The sequence below is a fragment of the Lissotriton vulgaris genome, chromosome 7 (assembly GCF_964263255.1).
Source record: "Lissotriton vulgaris chromosome 7, aLisVul1.2, whole genome shotgun sequence".
NCBI classification, from domain to species: Eukaryota; Metazoa; Chordata; class Amphibia; order Caudata; family Salamandridae; genus Lissotriton; species Lissotriton vulgaris.
The window spans coordinates 338,464,893-338,485,086 of record NC_141695.1 but is presented as its reverse complement, the minus strand read 5'-3'; the positions used below and the strand labels follow the sequence as shown (position 1 = coordinate 338,485,086).

Sequence of the window (20,194 nt, the reverse complement as noted above, 5' to 3'; positions counted from 1 at the left end):
GCTTGAACGTAGCTGTAAAATACCACAAGACCAGCCACTCAATATCAACCAAAAGAAAGGCAGACTGGCGATGCCACCAACAGCAGATGCACCAAGTAGCTAAAAATGCTTGGATGCAATGTAGAACCCATCACAAGACTTGTCGATGATGGTTTACTGCTGGAAGATATGGGACAGTAAAAAAAATGGTCTGGAGGTGAGCACCAATGGGGCCAGGTCCAATCCCAACCCTTGCTGGAATGCCCCCTTTCCCACCTGTAATCCTAATGGGAACTGGCTGCATCGCAGGTGCCGCCCGATGCGTCGGTGTTTGTTGGCTCCCCCCGACGAGCACCTCTGCCAGATTTCCTCACCACCACCCTTTAACAGTGCACCAAAATTATGGCTGTATTTTCCTACACAGTCAGTGTACAATGGGCCAATTTAGCTTGCTTGCACTAGGACACATGGCATCTTTACTACAGCACTGGCCCGTTTCCCATGGTTCTCGCAGTCATGATCCAAAGATGCAGGACTAACGATTGGGGGTGAGGGACATCTCAAGGTCCTTGCAGCACTGGACCAAGGCTGAGAGGCCCATGCAAAGGAGCCCCTCTTGGCTATAGCCATCAATAGTGCATATATGCAGTAGCACCGTGGCTCTGGGGTGTTAGGTGCCCATTCATCTAAATAATGGCAGTATGTTTTACTCTCCAGCCAGTGGACGGGGAAGGACAATTCACCTAGCTCGCACCAGGGACCATAGAAATGTGTTTGTGCCACTGACCCTCCCCTATGGGCTGTGCAGCTGTGAATTCAGCACTGTGAGGCCCAGGAGAGGGGTTTGCCCTATTTTGGGCCTTTGTGCCACGCTCCAGCACTGACAGGTCCAGTGGTTGTGGCATCCTCCCATGGGACTCACAGCACTTGGACCATGTTTGTGAGGCCTAGTGGAAGGGGCTCCTCTCATGGTCATAACTATAAAAATATACAGCAGGTACAGTGGAACAGCTCCAGAGGTGTTAAGACACCCTGGGGCCAATTTACGAGAAAGTGACGCAGTGCAGAGCATCAACTTACCTTGTTGCTCTGCATGACAGGGAAAGGGAAGTAATGTGCTGTATTTAACGCAATACAGCTTATTCATGCTGTTTCCCCTGCCCATGCGCTCTTTTTGACGGCCTAGCGCCAATGCAGGCACCCTTGCCTCATGATACAAGTATGCCTGGTATGCATACAGGATTGTTTTTGTTGAGAAAGGGACACCTTACTGCACGAAAACAGTCCTGAGAGGCATATTCCCCTTTCTCTGTGTGCTGTAGAATGCAGCACACATAGAAAGAGGAAGTACCGAGGAGGAATAAAGATTTCTCCTTGTTAAGCCTCACCTGAGAAGGTATATCTTTTTGGTTTATTCCCAGGTCTTCCAGGTCTGATGAATCTGGGAATGTGTCAAAACCATGGGAGTTGCATGAGAACACCCACGCAACGCCCACGCAACGCCTTCCCAGGGCAGAGTAAGACAACGCAGCAATTTGACCTCCATGATTTTCTCCAGATTCCTGGAGCCACTCAAGGCCACACACAGTGGCCCTGCGTGGCTTCATAAATCACATGTAAGGTTTACATCGCTTTTGCATCACATTGCGTGGTGCAAGAGCGCCACAAACCGGCTCATAACCAGCCACCCTACCCCCCTGTGCTTCTGAATTAATGTCTGCATTTCCCTGTCCAGCCGATGCATGCTGAAGGGCAATTACCCTGCATACACTAGGGCCTACTTCACACTTCCCATGCCGCAGACTCCTCCCCAGCGGGCCTTACAGTCATGATCCAGGCCTAGAAGAGAGCAGTACCTCCCCTGGTCTCGCAGCCATGGCACCCTTTGGGCCTGGCAGCACTGGGCACTGGTTGTGAGGCTATGGGAAAGGCCTCTCGCAGAGGCATAGGCATCAAGAGTGCAGAAGGTACATTGATCCAGTTCTCAAGGGTGTGAGGTGCCCAATGCCCCCAAATGATGGCTCAGAGATCTTCTGAGCTACATACGTTCTGATTTGAAGAGATCCCGGGCTCGCGTTTCCAGCCATTGTCACCAATCATTTTTTTCACAACTTTAAAATAGATGTACTTCGTTTATTTTGTATTTATGTTTTTGTTATTTTACTGTTAACGGCACCAAGGAAGTTGCTTCTTGCAAAGGCATGTCAACATCATCAGCCAGTCAGAGGGGCCGCACACATTCCTTCTCTTTTTGGGGCCACAAAAATCAGCCCTATTTGGGTAAAACGACACCTCAAGAACAGATTTTGTCACCCATGTCTGAAACGATTCTGCACGCGCAAAGAGTTGAAGCATGCACTCCCAAGCTTGCACGCACTCCCGTGCTTCCTGCTTATCGACAGCATAACTTACAAGGAAATCACATGCACGGGTTGTGCAGCTGACTGTCATGCGCAAGCAGTGTCCCTTGCATGAAGACCTGCGCATATGCAGCCTGCTAGCTAGCTGAATGGCTTGAGAGAAGAGAAAACAGCCCTCAACCTGGTAGACCCACGTGTTAGATGCTGCTTCTAGTGTAAAGCTCCTAGAGTCTGGACCAATGTGCCACCAGAAACAGGACTAGTCTGTGGCATGGCAAGTGCTTAATTTGTGCTGGGGCTTTCCGGTGCTTGGCACCGGCACTTAATTGCCAGCACCGGGGCTTATGACCGTCTGCCCCATGGTAGTGGTTTTACCAATTTATGTACGAGCTCAACAACTTCTGTTTATTATTTCCGTTTCAATTTCCAGTTATTAGCATTTGCCTCCAAAGCCATTCATACAGCTTTGGGGGTCTGTAATAGTACGAATGGTCACACTTTTAAGAGTCTGATGATTAGTAGTGTGTTGGTACTGTCATCGTCTGTGCTGCCAGTGGCAACTGATGGTGCAATCTCTAGTGTCCTCCTGGCGAGAGCCTCAGCACTGTTTTTACAAATTAAGCACTGGTGCACCCTGTTCTGCCTCTTCCAGGCCTACCAAAAAAGACTTCCGGCTTGCAAAGTATCTCGGCTAACAGAGATGTGACTTTTCGTACAGTAACATTTAACTGTCCATCTCCTCCCTGGCTTTAGGTATGATAGGCACCAGGTCTGAAGGGCTTGGGCCCCACCACTAATTTATAATTGGAGCCCAAGGGTTGGGCGAACACCTTTCACGTTGTTTACTGGCATCACATAAGCAATACTCGCGTGCGCCAGACCTGCTTTTTGAAAGGCAAGACATGCAAGAGTGACCAGCATCCCCAACGGGACTGAGGTGGGATGTCCGAGACACTTATGAGGCTGCAATTCAAAGCCATTTCTCTGACAGTTTTCATCCAAGCATTATAAGATTCAAGGCAGAACCTTTACTTGTTGAAGAACTGTCCCTTTTTTGTTAACAACAAATGTTATTTGATTATTGATTTGAAAGACGGGTGACAGCCTTACAATGACCTGTAGGAGGAAAAGGATTGGTAGCGCGAAAATACCAGCATTTTGCCAATTTCAAACACCTGCCGAACAAGAAGAACTGTCCCTTTTAAATGCACCAGCAAGTGGACCCACTTGGTTTAAAATGTCATTTTGATTCATTCAAAGATCAACTCCACAATGTCTGGAAATAATGCATGTGACTAACAGGTAAAATAACTGTTATTTTCACATTTCCTTTGGGATACCCAGTTTCTATTTTTATAGAGCTCTAAAGGTAGGCAGCACCATTAAAAACAAAAAGATACCAGAGATCCCTCCGAATGATCTTTATGTGAAAATGTGCAGTGGGAACTGTTTACTTGTGTATATATTACACATTGCTAAGATTTTACCTCGCCTCTGCCTAGAAAGATAGGGGTGCTAAGGCTGCTAGAGACATTCCAATCAGGAAGTGACATCAGTGCACATTGCCTATGCTAACTAATCTCCCACTTATTTTTCTGGGACTTGGCCCCTGCTTTAAGCATTCAGACTTGGTTGGCCAGCACGGGTTTTTTGGGGCTACACAAAATGGATAAGAATGTTGCTTGTTTATTTCCTGGGTCAGGATGAGTTCGCTCATTCAGGGTGTCTTCTATGGACCATGAAGCATGGTTTAAGTAAGGGACGCTCTACCTCTCTCCTCAATTGAACTGCTCATATGACATGGGAGCCACTCATTCTACGGTGAACCTGGCTCCCATAGTTGTGATTCTGCCTGACTTCATACGTGTGCCCTGAGTTTACCAGTCTGACCACCATATGATGCTTAGGAACCATGCCATTGCCAGCTTTAGTGCTGGTGGCACCTGGTGCGACAATCATTTTTGGTGCCACCTCCCCCCATTCATGACCACCTCCTCGGATTTTCTCAATACCACCAGGCAAAAGTGCCCCTCATCTCTCCAATCAGACATTATTGATAAACACAGCGTCCCACCCGATAGTCAGGGGCCAGTGCGGCCGCACCTGGCACACTGCCTTAAAGCCAGCCCTGGACCATGCCCTTACTACTGCCTTTTACTCTTGCTTGGTTTATTGTTGGCTTGGACTGTCGCATAGTTTTAGTCTCTTGTATAAAATCTCCTTATGTCCAAACCTGTATATATGGCCTTTGAAAATGTACCTTCACGTCCCCGCGTGAACGCACAACACTGCCTTGCTTGTTGTGCCAGTGTGGAGTATATTGACTATACTTAGGGACTATTTTCACCCCTGTTCTTTGTTTGATGTCTTTTTGTGGAAGCACTATCATCTTCTGTCCCTCCTGGTTGTTCTTTTGCACAGCACTCTGATACCCAGTTGGCGCTTCACAAAACCACACTACATAAAGAGCCGAATAAAGATAGACCGTACCTTGGTGTGGCAATAGCCGCTGCAGATGGAGGTAGTAAAGGTGATGCAGAGGGGGCAGTCATCCTTCTCGGCCGAGATGGTGGCGTTGGTCAGATGGCATAGACCGCTGCCCTGTGCGGCGGACAAGGACAGAGCCAGGAGCAGCAGGGCCAGTGTCGGTGGCATTCTGTGGGTATATAGATATGAATATATATATGTATATAAAGGCTTTGTATAGTCAGATATAATATCACAATACATACATACCACGTCAGTGTACTACAATAGGAGATACTAATAAATGCAAGGTTGGATTCAAATACATTCTAAAAAATTTACAGTGAAGATTGCCTCATATAATGATTTAAATGACAGCTTCAATATTCATCTAAAAAGTTAAATGCATTGAGTTTCTGGCTTGTAAGGTGAAGGCCGGTCAGGATCTTCATTCTTATAACTTGTGTGAATCTGTGCACACCTGGGCACAGCACTTGTTTTTTAAAAATGGTATAATTATTTTTATTAAAGACATTGAATCGATAAACAGTCCGCAATTAAAGAGGTAGTATATCAGGAGTACATTAAATATCACATTTACAACACGTATACAGTAGACGTACATCAGGGAATACATTGTTCACGGTGATGGTGGCAGGGGGGGCCTTAGGCATGTGCAAGCTGTGCACCTGCAAAGGGCCACCAAACCCCAGGGGCCACCACGCCAATATATATCCTTAATATAATAATCCTCTGAGGATGGATACATATTTGCGTGGCGGCCCCTGGCAGGGATTTGGCGGCCTCCGGTTCTGTTCAACTTCCAAAAACCTTGACCCCCCTCTTCACTGGCCTCCGCATTCCGCCCCGCCCGGACACCCTCTTCCGGTGCACCCTACCTAGGCTCCCTGCCCAGGGCCGCCATGAGCCTAGAGCCGCCCCTGATGGTGTATCGTCAAAGTGGGAAGTACGTGGGGGGGTTACAAATATTACCTTGGTAAGCATTCCAGTTGCTCCGAATCAATGCCCACTTTTTAGAGCATCCCTACGCTACATATACTGTTTTTTCCGTCAACATGCTCCAGTCCATGTCCCTCTTCCAGGCATTTACCCTTGGTGGATGGGTGGCACCCCACATTTGTGCAATGTTTCTCTTTGCAACAATCAGACCTAGGGCACAGCACTTGCTGACGGTGCCACAAGAGCCAGTGTTTAGCCCAGTGCTCCATTCTTTTAGCTAATAAGCCACACAAAAATAAATTATCCCTTTAAAACAGACTATTCTTAAGCGGTAACCGAAAGTCATCAATAGACTTCACAATACTGAGTAACAACTTGTTATCAACGGTGAGTGCATTTTCAGTGGAGCAACGTGTGGAAAGCGACCACTTCCCTCTAATTACCAAAATGTTAATAATGGTTACTAAGACGGAAAAACAAAACACCGTCATCCAGTATACTGAAAAATTCAACCTACGTAAACTAAAATGGAGAGGAAAGGATTTAAAACCAATAATGGATAAACTCAAAAACAAACTGCTTAGTTTAACACCGGAAGTAAAAGAAAACCTGGTAAAAACTTGGGAACATCTATGTGAAGCAGTAACAAGAAACCCACCACGAAAAGATCAAAATTCCATAAGATTTAAAACTGGCAAAAAGCCTTGGTACACAACTACCCTGAGGGAAGAAAAAAGAAAAATTGCACGAGAAGTCCGCAAGCAGGCACGATTGATAAAAAATGGTAAAAAAACAAACAAATCGGAATTGAAAGCTATGCGGAAGAAATATAAGATCATGCTGAGTAGCGCAAAAACACTGTACCAAGAGGAAATGTGGACTAACCTACTAATCGCTAGCAAACACAAAAATGCCAGATCATTTTGGGGTATTATCAACAAACTGACAAGGGGGAACACCCTAAAACAGGAGGCAGGTATCGGAGAAAGTATATGGACCCAGCATGTCGAAAAGATGTTCAGCGACAGGTCGGGAGGTAAGAAAAGATACTGTAAATTGGAGTGCAAAGTATGCATTAGAAACAGCGAACATGCAGGAAACTTGATAGGAAAACGAGATAATGCACTAGGAGACAAGCTAAAGCAATCGATGGGTAGTGGAAACGAGAACAATCCTGAACACTCACAGCTCAGCAAATCAGAAAAACTACCGAATGCTGTGACCGACACCCTAGTAACAACAGCCCAGCTCAAAGATAAGATAACTCGCCTGAAAAAAGAGGGTGCGGCGGGTCCAAACGGGCTTCCAAATGCTATCTTTAAATATTCACCTGAATTTTGGGCAGAATACTTAACTCCACTCTTTAATGCAATCTACAATCGGAACAAACCACCAAGATCCTGGACCGGGAGCATAATTCACCCCATTTTTAAACAAGGTGACCACAACGAGCCAGGGAATTACAGGCTGATATCGCTAATGGATGTCGAGGCAAAACTATATGGATCATGCCTATTATCACTCCTCCAGGACTGGATGTAAGATACGAACATAATACCGATGTTCCAAACTGGTTTCCGGCCAAGAACGGGTACTCTGACAAACTTGACAACCCTGGTGCTCTTGAAAGAAAAAGCTGCAAAAAGGGGAACAAGACTGTATGCTTGCTTTATAGACCTGCGAGCAGCCTTTGATAAAGTGAACAGAGCCCGGCTATGGGAAAAATTAAGATCATGGGGTATCCCGAAGAAGTTATTGGAGGCTATTATAGTCCTGCACAGCAACACCTGGGCTCGAGTAAAACTGGGAGACGGTAGCAGCGTAACGGCCGAAATAAGAACTCAACAGGGCCTAAAACAAGGCTGCGTACTGGCCCCAAGTTTATTCAACCTGTACATGGCAGATATAGTCAACCACATGGAGATCGGGGAATGCCATCCACCCCACATGTCAAAAATCCCTATCCCTTTCCTGCAGTATGCAGATGATATTGTTGTTCTGAGCCAAACACCGATAGGGTTGCAAAGATCGATCAACAACTTGACAACTTATTTGGAGCACGAAAGCCTGGAACTGAATAAAGATAAAACTAAAGTTGTTCGCATTGTGGACCCAAAAAAGCAAACATTCAAATGGTATGCAAATAGTTCTCCAATAAAGGAGGAAACATCATACAAATACTTAGGGTTGAAACTGGGGCGAGGTCCGACGAACAAAGAACATAAAACCGAGCTAAAAGCAAAAACACAGTCTTTGATCTACGCATACCGGCAACTACAAAAGAAACTAAGTTGTCCAAATTATACACACCTGCTGAAAGTAATAAAAGCTCAAACCTTACCAACCTTGTCATACGCATTGGCCACCTGGTGTGGCAAAGAAGCAGGGCTGCTAAACAGCCTACAAACAAAGGTATACAAGGCAGTCCTAAACCTACCAAATTCGTCGGCTCCGGCACAGGTCCGTCTAGAATTTGGCCTTCTAAATCAGAAGTTTCGCAGTATGGGAACCTTTGTGAAACTCTGCCATAAAATACGTTTGTCGGAAGCCAACTCATTGGACAATCTGTGCTGGAAAGAAATCGAAACCCAGCAGAAACAGCAAGTTTCAAACAGTTGGGGAGGTTACCTGTCTCAATCCCTAAATTGCATAGGAATTGAAGAAACTTGGGACACGAAGCCAGATAGATCCACCTTTGATAAAATTGTAAACAATGCGGTAAAATGGGAATCCTACCTCGAAGACAAGATAAATATCGCAAAAAGACGACACGGGTGGACTGTGATTAATTCATATTCCTGGATAAAACCACAGACCTACTTAGAAAGTCACTTTAACAGTTTATTAAAACAAAGATATATAAAACACCGACTAGGTCTACAGTTCTCAAAGGACTTGCTACCAGCCTGGAAAAATTGTCATACTAACCCCCATTGTCGTCTATGTGGATACCGAAATGAAACCCTAACGCACTTACTATGTGTGTGTCCGGCACTTAAGGACCTGAGGAGACGTCTTTTAAAGAACATTTTTAACAAATTGAACATTCGGACTTGCAGGCAAGCCGTAATTCGATGGCTAGATGGATCATGTCCTATGTTGGCCTGCAGGGGGGTCAAATTTATGATGAAAGCCGAATCTCTCTTACAGCAAGCTGACCATGGAACTATACCTCCAAACTGAAATGTTGACACTTACTTTGCCACTTGACAAACCGTTTTAACTGCTAAAAAATTTTTTTTTTAAAGTGTTTTATTTCTTATGATGGTCAATATGCATTTTTGTAATGATTTTTAATAATTTTATACAATAAAATTGACTTTGACTATTTATGATAGAATAAAAACCTCAATCCATAACAATAACAAGCATTTGCAATGCAATAGGTCTTGCATTTACGAGAGTTTGAGCTATTGGCATTGTAAATGACAGTGCCTTTTATTTATGTGATGTTTTTAAACGGATAAATAAAAGGCATTGTCATTACAATGCCAATAGCTTAAACTCTCACAAATGCAAGACCTATTGCATTGCACATGCCAGCAACCGTGCTATAAACATTTTTTTTTAAAAAGCTTTTGGAAAGAGCGTGTCCTGCCTGCAACAGCAGACAGGACAAAATTATATTTGAGAAAATAGTGCTCAGAGGCTGTAATTAAAACCTACTGGTTAACAACACACGTAACGCAGGGTGTTGCCATGGGAGGTTACGAAGTGAGACAAGGCAGTATTAAGGAGGGACTACTAAGCCTTTTGACCAATGAACAGCCACAGTTTACAGTGGACAATGACACAAGCCAATAAAACATATGGGTGGTTAGTGGGCGGAGCTTCAAATCCATACCTGAATACAGCATGCCTTGCAGAGGAGCGCAATCGCTGCCCAGGCTCAACCTAAAAACTGTGGAGGATTTTATCATGTTAGTTTCCAGGCAGACATAATAAAAGATGCCACAGGAAAAAATGTACTTTCTAAGACCCTCCTTAGGCACGACATCATAGCCTCTCTGCAAGATCTTCTATAATGCTTCCAGAATAGGGGCCGAGAAACTGCTTCCTCAACAGCAACAACTTAGTGCAAAGCAGCATAAAATGGGTCATTGGCTCTCAGCCTCCCAAGCCACGGTGGCAGTACTCCAGGCTTCAGTGGTGGACCATTATGTGTTTTTTACAGGATAGAACCAGTACAATTCCTAGTCTGAGGTTGATACAGAGACTTTGTGGTAGTTGGGGTCTTCATGGTTTATACTACCTTATCTATCTAACTTGCAATAAACCATTTATCTACATCAACTGTCTGAGGACCTGATTACTACAGACTTCTCTTTAGCTCTGGTACTAACTGGTCCCCAGAAGGCTCATAGCTGCTCGAGGGTTTGCCTTCTAGATCCGGCGGCATCAAACTCCCTTTACCAGGTGGTTGTGGGACCAGTGTTTGCAGTACTTAATTTGCACATTAGATAGAAGCGCAAGTATCTAGTAATTGGTCAGGCCAATCTCTTTTAGGGTATGTTTAACATGGTGCAACTATTCTATTTTTGTTGAGTCTTTGTGGACATCACTAAGTGTTTTAAATTATTTGTGCTGCGGGATTTGTCCATATTCCAGCCCCGTAGACTATAGGTTTGAAATGAATCACCGACTCAAAGCTGATTGTCCCAATTCTAGTCTTAGTGCTTCGATCGGAGCGCCTGGGCCTAGACGCAGTATTTGTTGCAGGAAAGTATTCTAGTTTTTTTGTAGCTCGGGTGCTTCTCTGTAGCTCTACGATTCTACTTCATACAAAGTTGCCGCTACAGCTTTCACGTTGTATACCTCCACAACGGATTTAATTGACTCACCACCACCACTATTCTTGCAGCCCAAGGCGGCACCTGTGATATGGCTCATTTCTGTTGCCTACTTCCCAATTTGTTTCACCTATGAAAATTCATCGTAGAAAAGAATGCCAAGGTAATCAAATGCGTAAATGCACTCCAAGGCTTTTTCTCTGACTGAAATGTTCTCTTTAGGAGAGCTTTGGGGTTCAGGACTGTAGATTTATTTTTGTTGACATTAATGTTAACTTTTTGAAAGTCACAAAAACATTCAAAGCCAATCAGCAAGGGATGTATATGTAGCTTATGTTGAGCCAGCAGTACTGCATTGTCTGCGCAGTGCTTAATTTCAGCCGGGGGTCTCCAGGGCTCGGCACCGGCAGTTAATTGTCGGCACCAGTGCTTATGAGAGTCTGCCACATGGGAGCGCTGTCTGCCTAATTTATATATGAGCATAACAAAAGCTATTTATTAATTCAATATACATTAACAATGACTAATACCTGCCACCCAAGCCATTGGTATAGCTTTGGGGGCCTGGAATAGTACTGTCACACTTGTAAGAGTGTAATGGTTAGTAGTCATGTTGGTACTGTCATCTGCAGCACTGATAGGGCTGGTGCAAGCTGCAGTGTCCTCTTGACGAGGGCCTTGGCACCTATTTTTTCACAAATTAAGCACTGCATTCGGGAATAGGAGAATGGGGACTTTCTCACCTCCCATCACTGGGACATCTAGGTTCAGGTCTAAATGAAACCTTGCCACATCTTTTATGTACAGATTGAATAATGTTGGTGCTAATACAAGGCCTTGGCAGACTCCCAAGTTGAATTAGGAAGACTGGTGTACCTTCTCCCTTTGGACCCTGTCTGACCCTGGCAGTAGGTTCACGAAGAAGATGTTATAAGACACGCAGGAGGTTATTTGGAATCCTCTCGTCTTTCAGGATGGACCATAGAAGAGTTCTGTCGACTGTGGCCAATGCCCTATTCATATCTATAAATGCCATATTAAGAGTGGATTTCCTGAGCATTTTGTGTATTTCATCCAGGCGAAATTAAGTCTCATAGCCTGGTCTATAGTTTCACCTCCTTTTTTGAAGCCCACTTGGTTGTTGGAGAATCCGATCACTTTTAACCCACTCCTGGACTTGTTGAAGGATAAGTTTCCCATAGATTTTTCCAACTTCTTCAAGAAGTGACATTGGGCGATAATTCTCAGTATCTGAGCACGAGCCTTCTTTATAAATGAGGGTTATAGTTGCTGATTTCCACGAGCTGGGGACCTTCCCAACTTGCAACGCTGTATTTAAAAGGGTTATTTAAGTGAGTACCAGAGTCGAATATTCTTTTTCCGAAAGATTCTAAGCTCAGTATGTAGAAGAAAGTTACTCCAGCCATTGCTCACGGCCAATTCCTGTGTCCAAAACTGAGGGAAGGCCCTTGCAGCCCTATCTAACTAGTTACCAATTTTTTTTAGTCCTTGCATCTCATAGCAGACCCAACCAAGTCCCATAGTATTTGTTGCAGCTGCCTCTTTTTGTGTTCATGTGGACGCTTAAAAGCTGTCCTTAGATCTCTAAATGTTTGTTATTCAATCGTTTAGAGTTGCCTTCTTCTCACAGCTGTCCTAATTGGCCAGCAGTTCGTATGCAGCCAGCTGCAGGGGGATATATTGCCTCATAGCAGCTTGCTAGGTTGACTCTGATACATGAGGGGTTTGGAAGAAGCGTGAACTTTATTATTTTTTTTTAATTACATTTTGCAAATGAATAAAGCATTACAAAAAATCTCGATGTAGAATAAAGGAAAAAAACAAAACAATCCCAGTATACATACATGATACATGATCCAAAGATCTTCCGTGCAGAGTGTATAGTTTTGATGGGTTTAACAATAAAAAGTGATGATCAATACTGGGATACAATCACCATCATCATTGAGTACAGTGAACACATTTTGGGGGAACAATGAGAGTGGGCTGGCCCGCCAAGGGAGCCACCATGACTGCCCTCTATTTCAATACCCCAAGCCGTAACCCATTAACTATGCCCACTAGGATAGCCAACAGCTCATGACCTCAGACACACACAGGAAAAGGGGGAAGAGAACAAAAACCAACTAGGTCTTATTATCCAAGTATTCTTGATATAGGATCCAAATATTCTTAGGGCGGTTCCGGGGAGGAAGCAGTTCGCTGTACAATTTGGTTTGCGTTGCAATATAACATATCATGGGACCATTGCGCAATGGTGGGGGGAGGACCTCTAGCCCAATGCATCGCCACTACACGCTCGGCTAATAGTTACCCCAGGTCTACTAAACGTCTAATGCTTTTTTGCAGTGGTTTGGAATAGCCAAGCAACGCCAGCAGCGGATCCGCGAAGAAGCGTGAACTTAGAAACCCCATCTGAACAGGTGATCTCTGTGGCGGGAGCTTGCATTGCTGCTCACCATGATCTACCTATTCATTGGGATATTATTTTATGCTATGTTATGACCTCTTTCCCTGCTGTATCTACAGATATTGCAGGCCATCCTGTTGTACACAGTGCCACACAGTTGTTCAGGATTGGCATTCAGATTCAAGATTTGTTATCCCACCCTTTGGGCTGCCAGTTTTGCCACTCAGGTCTTGGGCATGCGCAGATGAGCATGGAAGTCAAGCTCTAGCGAGCATGTGGGCGGTTGGAGCCTACTGAGGTTACTTGGTTAGGTAAGGATTAACGCCAGTGAAGTTAGCACTGCTGCGCTATAAAACAGTGCTATATGTTTTGTTTTACATTTGGTTACGAATTATTGTAGCAAGTCCTTGGTCAGTAATGAAAGGAAGGACTACTGCATTGAAAGTCTGTAGAGCTCTACACACACGTTACATCTAATTTATTGTTGCATTTAATTTGTTGATACACCGATCCAACAAAGTTATCGAAGGCCGAGCGCAGCATGCATACAAGTCCATATTCTCTTCTTAAGACCGTATTATGTCTTGATGATATTGACATGAAGTGACCAGCTCTAGAGATAATGGCAGACTGTACTGCCACTTGAGGCTCTTTAGGGGCCAGTTGAAGGCTTTTCATTGAGACCTTCGAATGCAAGAAGCAGCTGTTTGCCACTAGTTTCACCTGTGCCCTGGGGATAGGTGTGGGTGCAGTTCCACATATAGATTACTCGTTGACAAAGGTGAAGGTGGTGTTTTCGGGCGGAAAGACTTTACTCAGAGGCTTGTCAGTGCTACCTAAAACCAACCACTTGTCTTTGTTAAACTTTTGAAAAAGCCTCCACAGGCATGGGCACCGACTAATGACAATATGAACTCCTAAAATAAGAATTGGCAAAGCTAACAGGTCGCACTTTTGTGTGAGTATTGGCTTTGCCAATGTCTTTTAGCCACGTGATACAGCACCATGGCTGCTGTTCTACATGGTAAAAGCTAGTGGCCCCGCATAGAGCAGAATGGCATAGAGAGTGACATAGAGAAGAGTGGAGTAGTGTGGAGTAGAGTGGAATGCCGTAGGGTGGAGTGGTGTGGCATAGGCTGGAGTGGAGTAGTGGAATGGAGTGGCCTAGAGAGAAGTGGCATGGTGTGCTGTAGAGTAGCGTGGTATGGGGTGGTGTATAATGGCGTGGAGTGGCGTAGAGAAGAGTGTCATTGTGTAGATTAGAGTGGCGGGCATGGAGTGGGGTGGAGTGGTGTGCAATGGAATAGAGTAGAATAGAGTAGGATTAACTACCTCATTTAATTGAGGTAGTTAATCCTAACATCAACGCTATCATAAATGCTTCCTGGAGAAGAGTGTTGCCGGTGGCAGAGGCAGCCTCCATTCACTTAGCGGTTTTAAAAAACCGTATTTCACTGCACTGCTCGCGCTGTTGTTATAGCGAATGTTTTTATGTAGCGATTAGAGGCTATTTTTTAAAACGTTCAGTGTGGGTTAGCGGGTACACTTACTTTAATCACTGGTATTCACCTCAGCTGCTCAGTTTTTCTCCCACTCCCGCCCCGGTCCGCCGCGTCCAATCATGGGCGTTTGATGCGGAGGGCGAGGAGGAGCCTTACACTTCCGGGCTCAGGGAGCACAGGTCAGCGCTCTAGCGATGCTGAAGGCTGAAGTTTATTTAAGGTCAGCTGGGACTGTAACGCGCTGTGGAGAAGAGTGTTGCCGGTGGCAGAGGCAGCCTCCATTCACTTAGCGCTTTTAAAAAACCGTATTTCACTGCACTGCTCGCGCTGTTGTTATAGCGAATGTTTTTATGTAGCGATTAGAGGCTATTTTTTAAAACGTTCAGTGTGGGTTAGCGGGTACACTTACTTTAATCACTGGTATTCACCTCAGCTGCTCAGTTTTTCTCCCACTCCCGCCCCGGTCCGCCGCGTCCAATCATGGGCGTTTGATGCGGAGGGCGAGGAGGAGCCTTACACTTCCGGGCTCAGGGAGCACAGGTCAGCGCTCTAGCGACCCCTCTCAACACTATAAATGTGCTTTGGGCAGCGACCGCGCAGTGGACGCGTGCAGCGGGCGCGCCGGAAGCGTGCCGCAGTCGAGCCAAAGTCAAGCCCGTCTGCGCCCGTCCGCGGCCGGACTGGGCGCGGGGCCACAAACCCTGGCACTCCTACTACAACCACTATAAGGTATGGCAGACAGGAATTGCTTGCCCTCCAACCTGACACGCTTGCAGCTTGCAAACACTCCTTGCATGCCCTGTCGTTAAATAAATGCACTTTGTGTACTTTTGTTCCCATCAGTCATGTCCCAGCCACTAGCACGGGTCACACCATCAAAGCAGCCTTACTTAACTGTAGATCCTTACGCAAGCACTGCATAGAAATCTTCCACTTACTTGAGGACCAGAACCTTAACATCTTATTCCTGACGGAAACTTGGCTGGATGACTATTCAGACCCTGACATTATTCAGGCCCTTCCCCCTGGATACTCCCTCTCCAGACTGGATAGGAAAGACGGCAGAGGGGGTGGCATCGCCATCGCTACGAAAGCCCCTCTAGTATGTTCCTTATCTCCCATACAGGTTGACCATAGTGAAGCTGGCTCTTTCACGATTAATACCGGTCCCAATCACTCTATATCGGGCATTCTGATATATCGACCACCTGGTAGGCTATTTGACTTCACTTCCACCCTGATGGAAGCCATAACTCACTTAGCACTAAGGAAATCTCATTTATTAGTGCTAGGAGATCTCAATGCCCATTTTGAAGACCCCTTAGATACTGACGCAACTGATATTCAAGCTGAGCTACTCTCGGTACAGCTCGAATTAAAGAATAAGGAACCGTCACATCAATTAGGACATTTATTAGACCCCGTTTTTGGCAACTGGAAGGGAGTCCATACCTCAGATCCTCAACCCATACCTTGGTCGGATCATTACATCATCCCCATAACAATTCAACTAGACAGAACCGAGCATTATCGACATCAATCTCTACGTTATAAACGCAGAAAATGGAAGAACTTCTCAATAGAATCTTTCACTAAAATTGTCCAGGATGAAGGCCCTCCTAAAGGGGATGATTGCGAGACAGTTAATAAGCACATACAAAACTTCGTCACCAAGGCCCTTGATATCACTGCCCCTATTCGCACCACGACCAATGCCAGGAGAACTAAAAAAGCTGCTCCCTGGTTCAGTCAAGAACTGCAAACCATGAAGACGGCATGTAAAAAGCTTGAAAGAGCATGGCGCCAGAAATTTTGCCCAGAAATTAAAACCCAGTACAAAATAGCGCAAAGAGTATACAACAAAACTATACGCTTGTCTAAGGCAGCTCATTATCATACCCGCATTATGGAAGCAGAAAACTCCTCTAAGGAACTGTATCAAATATACAAAGAAATCTCCATAGTGGACGCGACTCCTTCCTCCCAAAACGATTCTGTGGAAACCTGTGATAAAATTGCCCAGTATTTTTCAGGAAAGATCACTAAAATCTATGCCAGCTTTTCCAATAATATAAAGTCGGCTACTGAATTTATTGAAAATGATAATCTCATAAACACTCCAGAGTGCCTAGGCTCATTCGAAGTTCCTCCCTTTGAAGCTTTGGCTAAAATGTGCAAGAACATCAAATCAGGATCTCCTCGAGACCCTGCGCCTCCTAAAATTCTAGCTGAAGCTTTCCCTGCACTAGAGCCTCACTTCAGACATCTGCTTCAAGTCTCCTTCTCCACGGCTTGTTTGCCTGTGGAATGGAAACAGGCAGTAGTGTTACCGATTAAAAAAAAAAGCCGAACATAAGTCAAGACATTTTGGAAAACCTTCGCCCAATATCTTTGCTACCTTACCTTGCAAAGCTAGCTGAGAAAATTGCTAATACCCAACTTATGGAACATCTAGAAGCCCATAATGTTTTTCATAAATCTCAAACGGGTTTCAGGTCTAATTTTTCCACAGAGACAGCTCTCCTGAGGGCTACTGAAACCCTACGAGAAGGAGTGGATGAGGGTAAGACCATGGCTCTCATCATGCTGGATCTCAGTGCCGCGTTTGACACTGTAGCGCATTCCATCCTGCTACAGTGTCTAAACAGAGCGGGAGTCATCAATAAGGCACTGGGATGGCTGAAAGCCTTTCTGATCAACAGGAGCTTTCAAGTCCAAAGAGGGACTTTTCTCTCAGACAGCGTGATGCTTGAACAGGGGGTACCTCAGGGCTCTGCCCTGAGTCCCACCCTGTTCAATTTATACATGGCTCCCCTGGCAGAAGTGGTGCAATCGTTCGGCGTAGAGCTTGTCTCTTACGCCGACAACACGCAACTTCTAATATCACTGTCTCAAGCCCCTTCTCTGGAAGCAGACAACTTTAATGCTTGCATGAGTAAGCTTGCCACTTGGATGACAGAGCACTGTCTAAAACTAAATGGCACCAAAACGGAGGTTTTTATAATTGGAGGCAATGAGGCAAAATGGACAAAAGAATGGTGGCCCAACTGCTTGGGTCCTTTGCCCCCTCCCAACCGGGAAGCAAAAAATCTAGGTGTCTGGGTAGACAATAAGTTGTCTTTTGATAGCCACATCAAGAAAACAGTAGGCAAATGTTTTGGAGTAATGAAAACGCTCAATCGCACCCTTGACTTGTTGCCTCTGAACTCCAGACGCACCATGACGCAGGCACTAATCACTTCCCGTATTGATTACAGGAATGTGCTGCTCCTGGGCACATCTGCTAAAAACATCAAGAAACTACAGGTTCAACAAAATTCTGCAGCACGCCTAGTGTTAAGGCTTCCCCGTAGAGCCCCCTCGAGACCCTCTCTGGCATCCCTCCATTGGCTACCTATTAGCAAGAGGATTGTTTTCAAAGCTCTACTATGGTGCCATAGGATAATCCACCATAGAGCGCCGGCTTATATGTCGGATCTGGCATCCCTGTATGAACCTAACAGATCCCTCAGATCTAAAGGAATGGGTTTGCTCAGAACTTCTCGCCCCAAAAAAGCCAGAATGGGAGGCAGGTCCTTCCGCTCACTAGCGGCCATGCACTGGAATCTCCTGCCCACGGACACTAGGCTAGAGACCAATGAGGCCTCTTTTAGAAAGATGCTGAAAACCTTTTTATTTACTTCATAATGGTACTCCTCTCTCTCCTCATAAAATGCTCTCTCCACAGCGTGGGGACACGCCGGGAGGCGTCACCAGGCGCTTTATAAACCCCTTTAAACTAAACTAAACTAAACCTTAGACTCAGGGGTAGTGCCTAACAAATGGAAAAAGGCCATCGTGAAACCCCTGATGAAAAAGCAGAATAAATCCCCTACGGATCTGACGAACATGACCCCCATCTCACTCCTGCCTGTTCTAGGAAAGATCACGGAGCAGATAGTGTACTGGGAGCTAAAAGCATTTGTGGAGAACCATAACATTCTGCACCCACAGCAATCTGGCTTTAGCCCCAGCCACTCTACCGAAACGGCCCTGATAGAACTCTCCGATTCCATCAAGTTCCTGCAGGATGAGGGAAGGAAAGCCGTCCTCATCCTGCTTGATCTCACAGCAGCGTTCGATACAATCTCTCATGTCATCCTGATTGATAGGATGCGTGAGATCGGCGTGACAGACACAGCTTTGGCATGGGTAAAATCTTTCCTGACCAATAGGTCCCAATCTGTGTCTTTGGGTCCCTACCTATCCAGCGAAAAAACCATTACATCGGGAGTACCACAGGGGTCCATATTAAGCCCATTACTTTTCAATATCTATATGGCACCCCTCCTGGCTGTGATAGAGTCTCATGGGATCCTAGTCACGTCTTATGCTGACGACACCCAACTCGTCGTCTCTATCGACAAAAACTGCATGGATACAGAGCTGCGGTTTCAGAATTGTCTCACGGAGGTATTTCAGTGGTGAATACAAACCACTTGAAGTGCAACAGCGGGAAAACTGAAATTATACCATTAGGGAAAGATTTACTCTTTTGCCCTAAGGATTGGTGGCCCAAAGATTCAGAGGCCCCGCCTAGTGCAGTGACTTCTGCTCGCAACCTGGGCGTGCAATTTGACGCAACCCTCTCCTTTGACGATCACGTCAGGATTACGGCCGGTTGCTGTTTCGGACTCATCAAATCCCCCCAAAAAAATTTTGACTTCCTCCCCATTGCTTCTAGGAAATCGGTCGTGGTTGCATTAATACTCTCCCGACTCGATTATTGCAATGGGCTGATGGCTGGAGTGAAAAAGTCCACTCTGAAGAAGTTGCAAAGTGTACAGCACGCTGCTGCAAGATTAGTGTTAAAACTAGCCAGGAAATCTTCAGCCTCAGCAGCATTAAATTGTCTCCACTGGTTGCCTCTGCATAAGAGAATCCTTTTCAAACTCTTACTAACAGTTTTTAAAGCCCTGAAAAACATAGGTCCTAAATACCTCGCCAACCGTTTTATCCACTATGACCCCGCACGCTGTCTGAGATCCTCAGGGACCAACCTCACCAAGATCCCAAGGTATAAATATAAAACCAGGGGTGGAAAAACTTTCACAGTCCTTGCTGCAAGGGCTTGGAACAACCTGCCCGTAAACCTCAGACTGATTGAGACTGAGAGTCTTTTCAGGAAACAACTGAAGACTTGGGTCTATCAGCAATCCGATACCTATGTGATGGCAGCCATCTAGATCCTTTATCATCCAATCTCATACACGCTCGCTCAGCGCCAAGATGCTCCTTCCGGAGCGAAAGGCTGCGCTTAATAAATACCCACAAATACAATACAAATAGAGTGGAGGGCATATATTGTGTGAGGTGGAATGACGTAGTGTAGAATGGCATAGAGTGGAGTGGGATGGAGTGAGGGTGTATGGAGTAGAGTGGCTTAGAATGCATAGTGTAGAATGAGTGACATAGAGTGGCAATGTCTGGATTGGAGGTGGCATGGAATGGCGTAGAGTAACATGGCATATTGTGGAGTGGCATAGAGTGCCATAGCGGGCACTGTGTGGAGTGGCATAGATTAGAGTGTATTGGCTTGGATTGGAGTAGAGTGGCGTAGAGTAGTACAGTTGTGGATGTAAGTAACTAAAGCGTCAATTGAAATGGCAGATAGGGTGAAAGCAACATAAATAAGAAGGCGTATGCTTGGGTTAAAAGTAGGAGAGC

The 20,194-nt window shown here is 45.4% G+C and overlaps 2 protein-coding genes across 2 annotated transcripts in view; one reads left to right on the top strand and one right to left on the bottom strand.

The window, feature by feature from the left end:
* LOC147701521 (lutropin subunit beta-like) overlaps positions 1 to 4,994 on the bottom strand; it is a 36,083-nt gene extending 31,089 nt beyond the window's left edge. Inside the window, exon 1 of the mRNA XM_086928668.1 lies at positions 4,830 to 4,994. Within this exon, the coding sequence (XP_086784794.1) occupies positions 4,830 to 4,994 (165 nt within the window). The remainder of the gene's footprint in view (positions 1 to 4,829) is intronic.
* A 1,227-nt stretch (positions 4,995 to 6,221) lies between these two features.
* On the top strand, positions 6,222 to 16,844 carry LOC147701520 (uncharacterized). The gene is made up of 2 exons (XM_086929349.1): positions 6,222 to 6,801; positions 15,265 to 16,844. The coding sequence occupies exons 1-2, from the start codon at positions 6,222 to 6,224 to the stop codon at positions 16,842 to 16,844; spliced, it is 2,160 nt and encodes a 719-aa protein (XP_086785475.1).
* The last annotated feature ends 3,350 nt before the right edge of the window (positions 16,845 to 20,194 follow it).

Excerpts from the sequence above, each read along its gene's own strand:
- LOC147701520 (XM_086929349.1), top strand. The coding sequence starts at position 6,222 with ATGGTTACTAAGACGGAAAAACAAAACACCGTCATCCAGTATACTGAA. Across the intron at positions 6,802-15,264 it reads GTTCAGCGACAGGTCGGGAG|CTTGCAAACACTCCTTGCAT; the intron begins GTAAGAAAAGAT and ends ACACGCTTGCAG.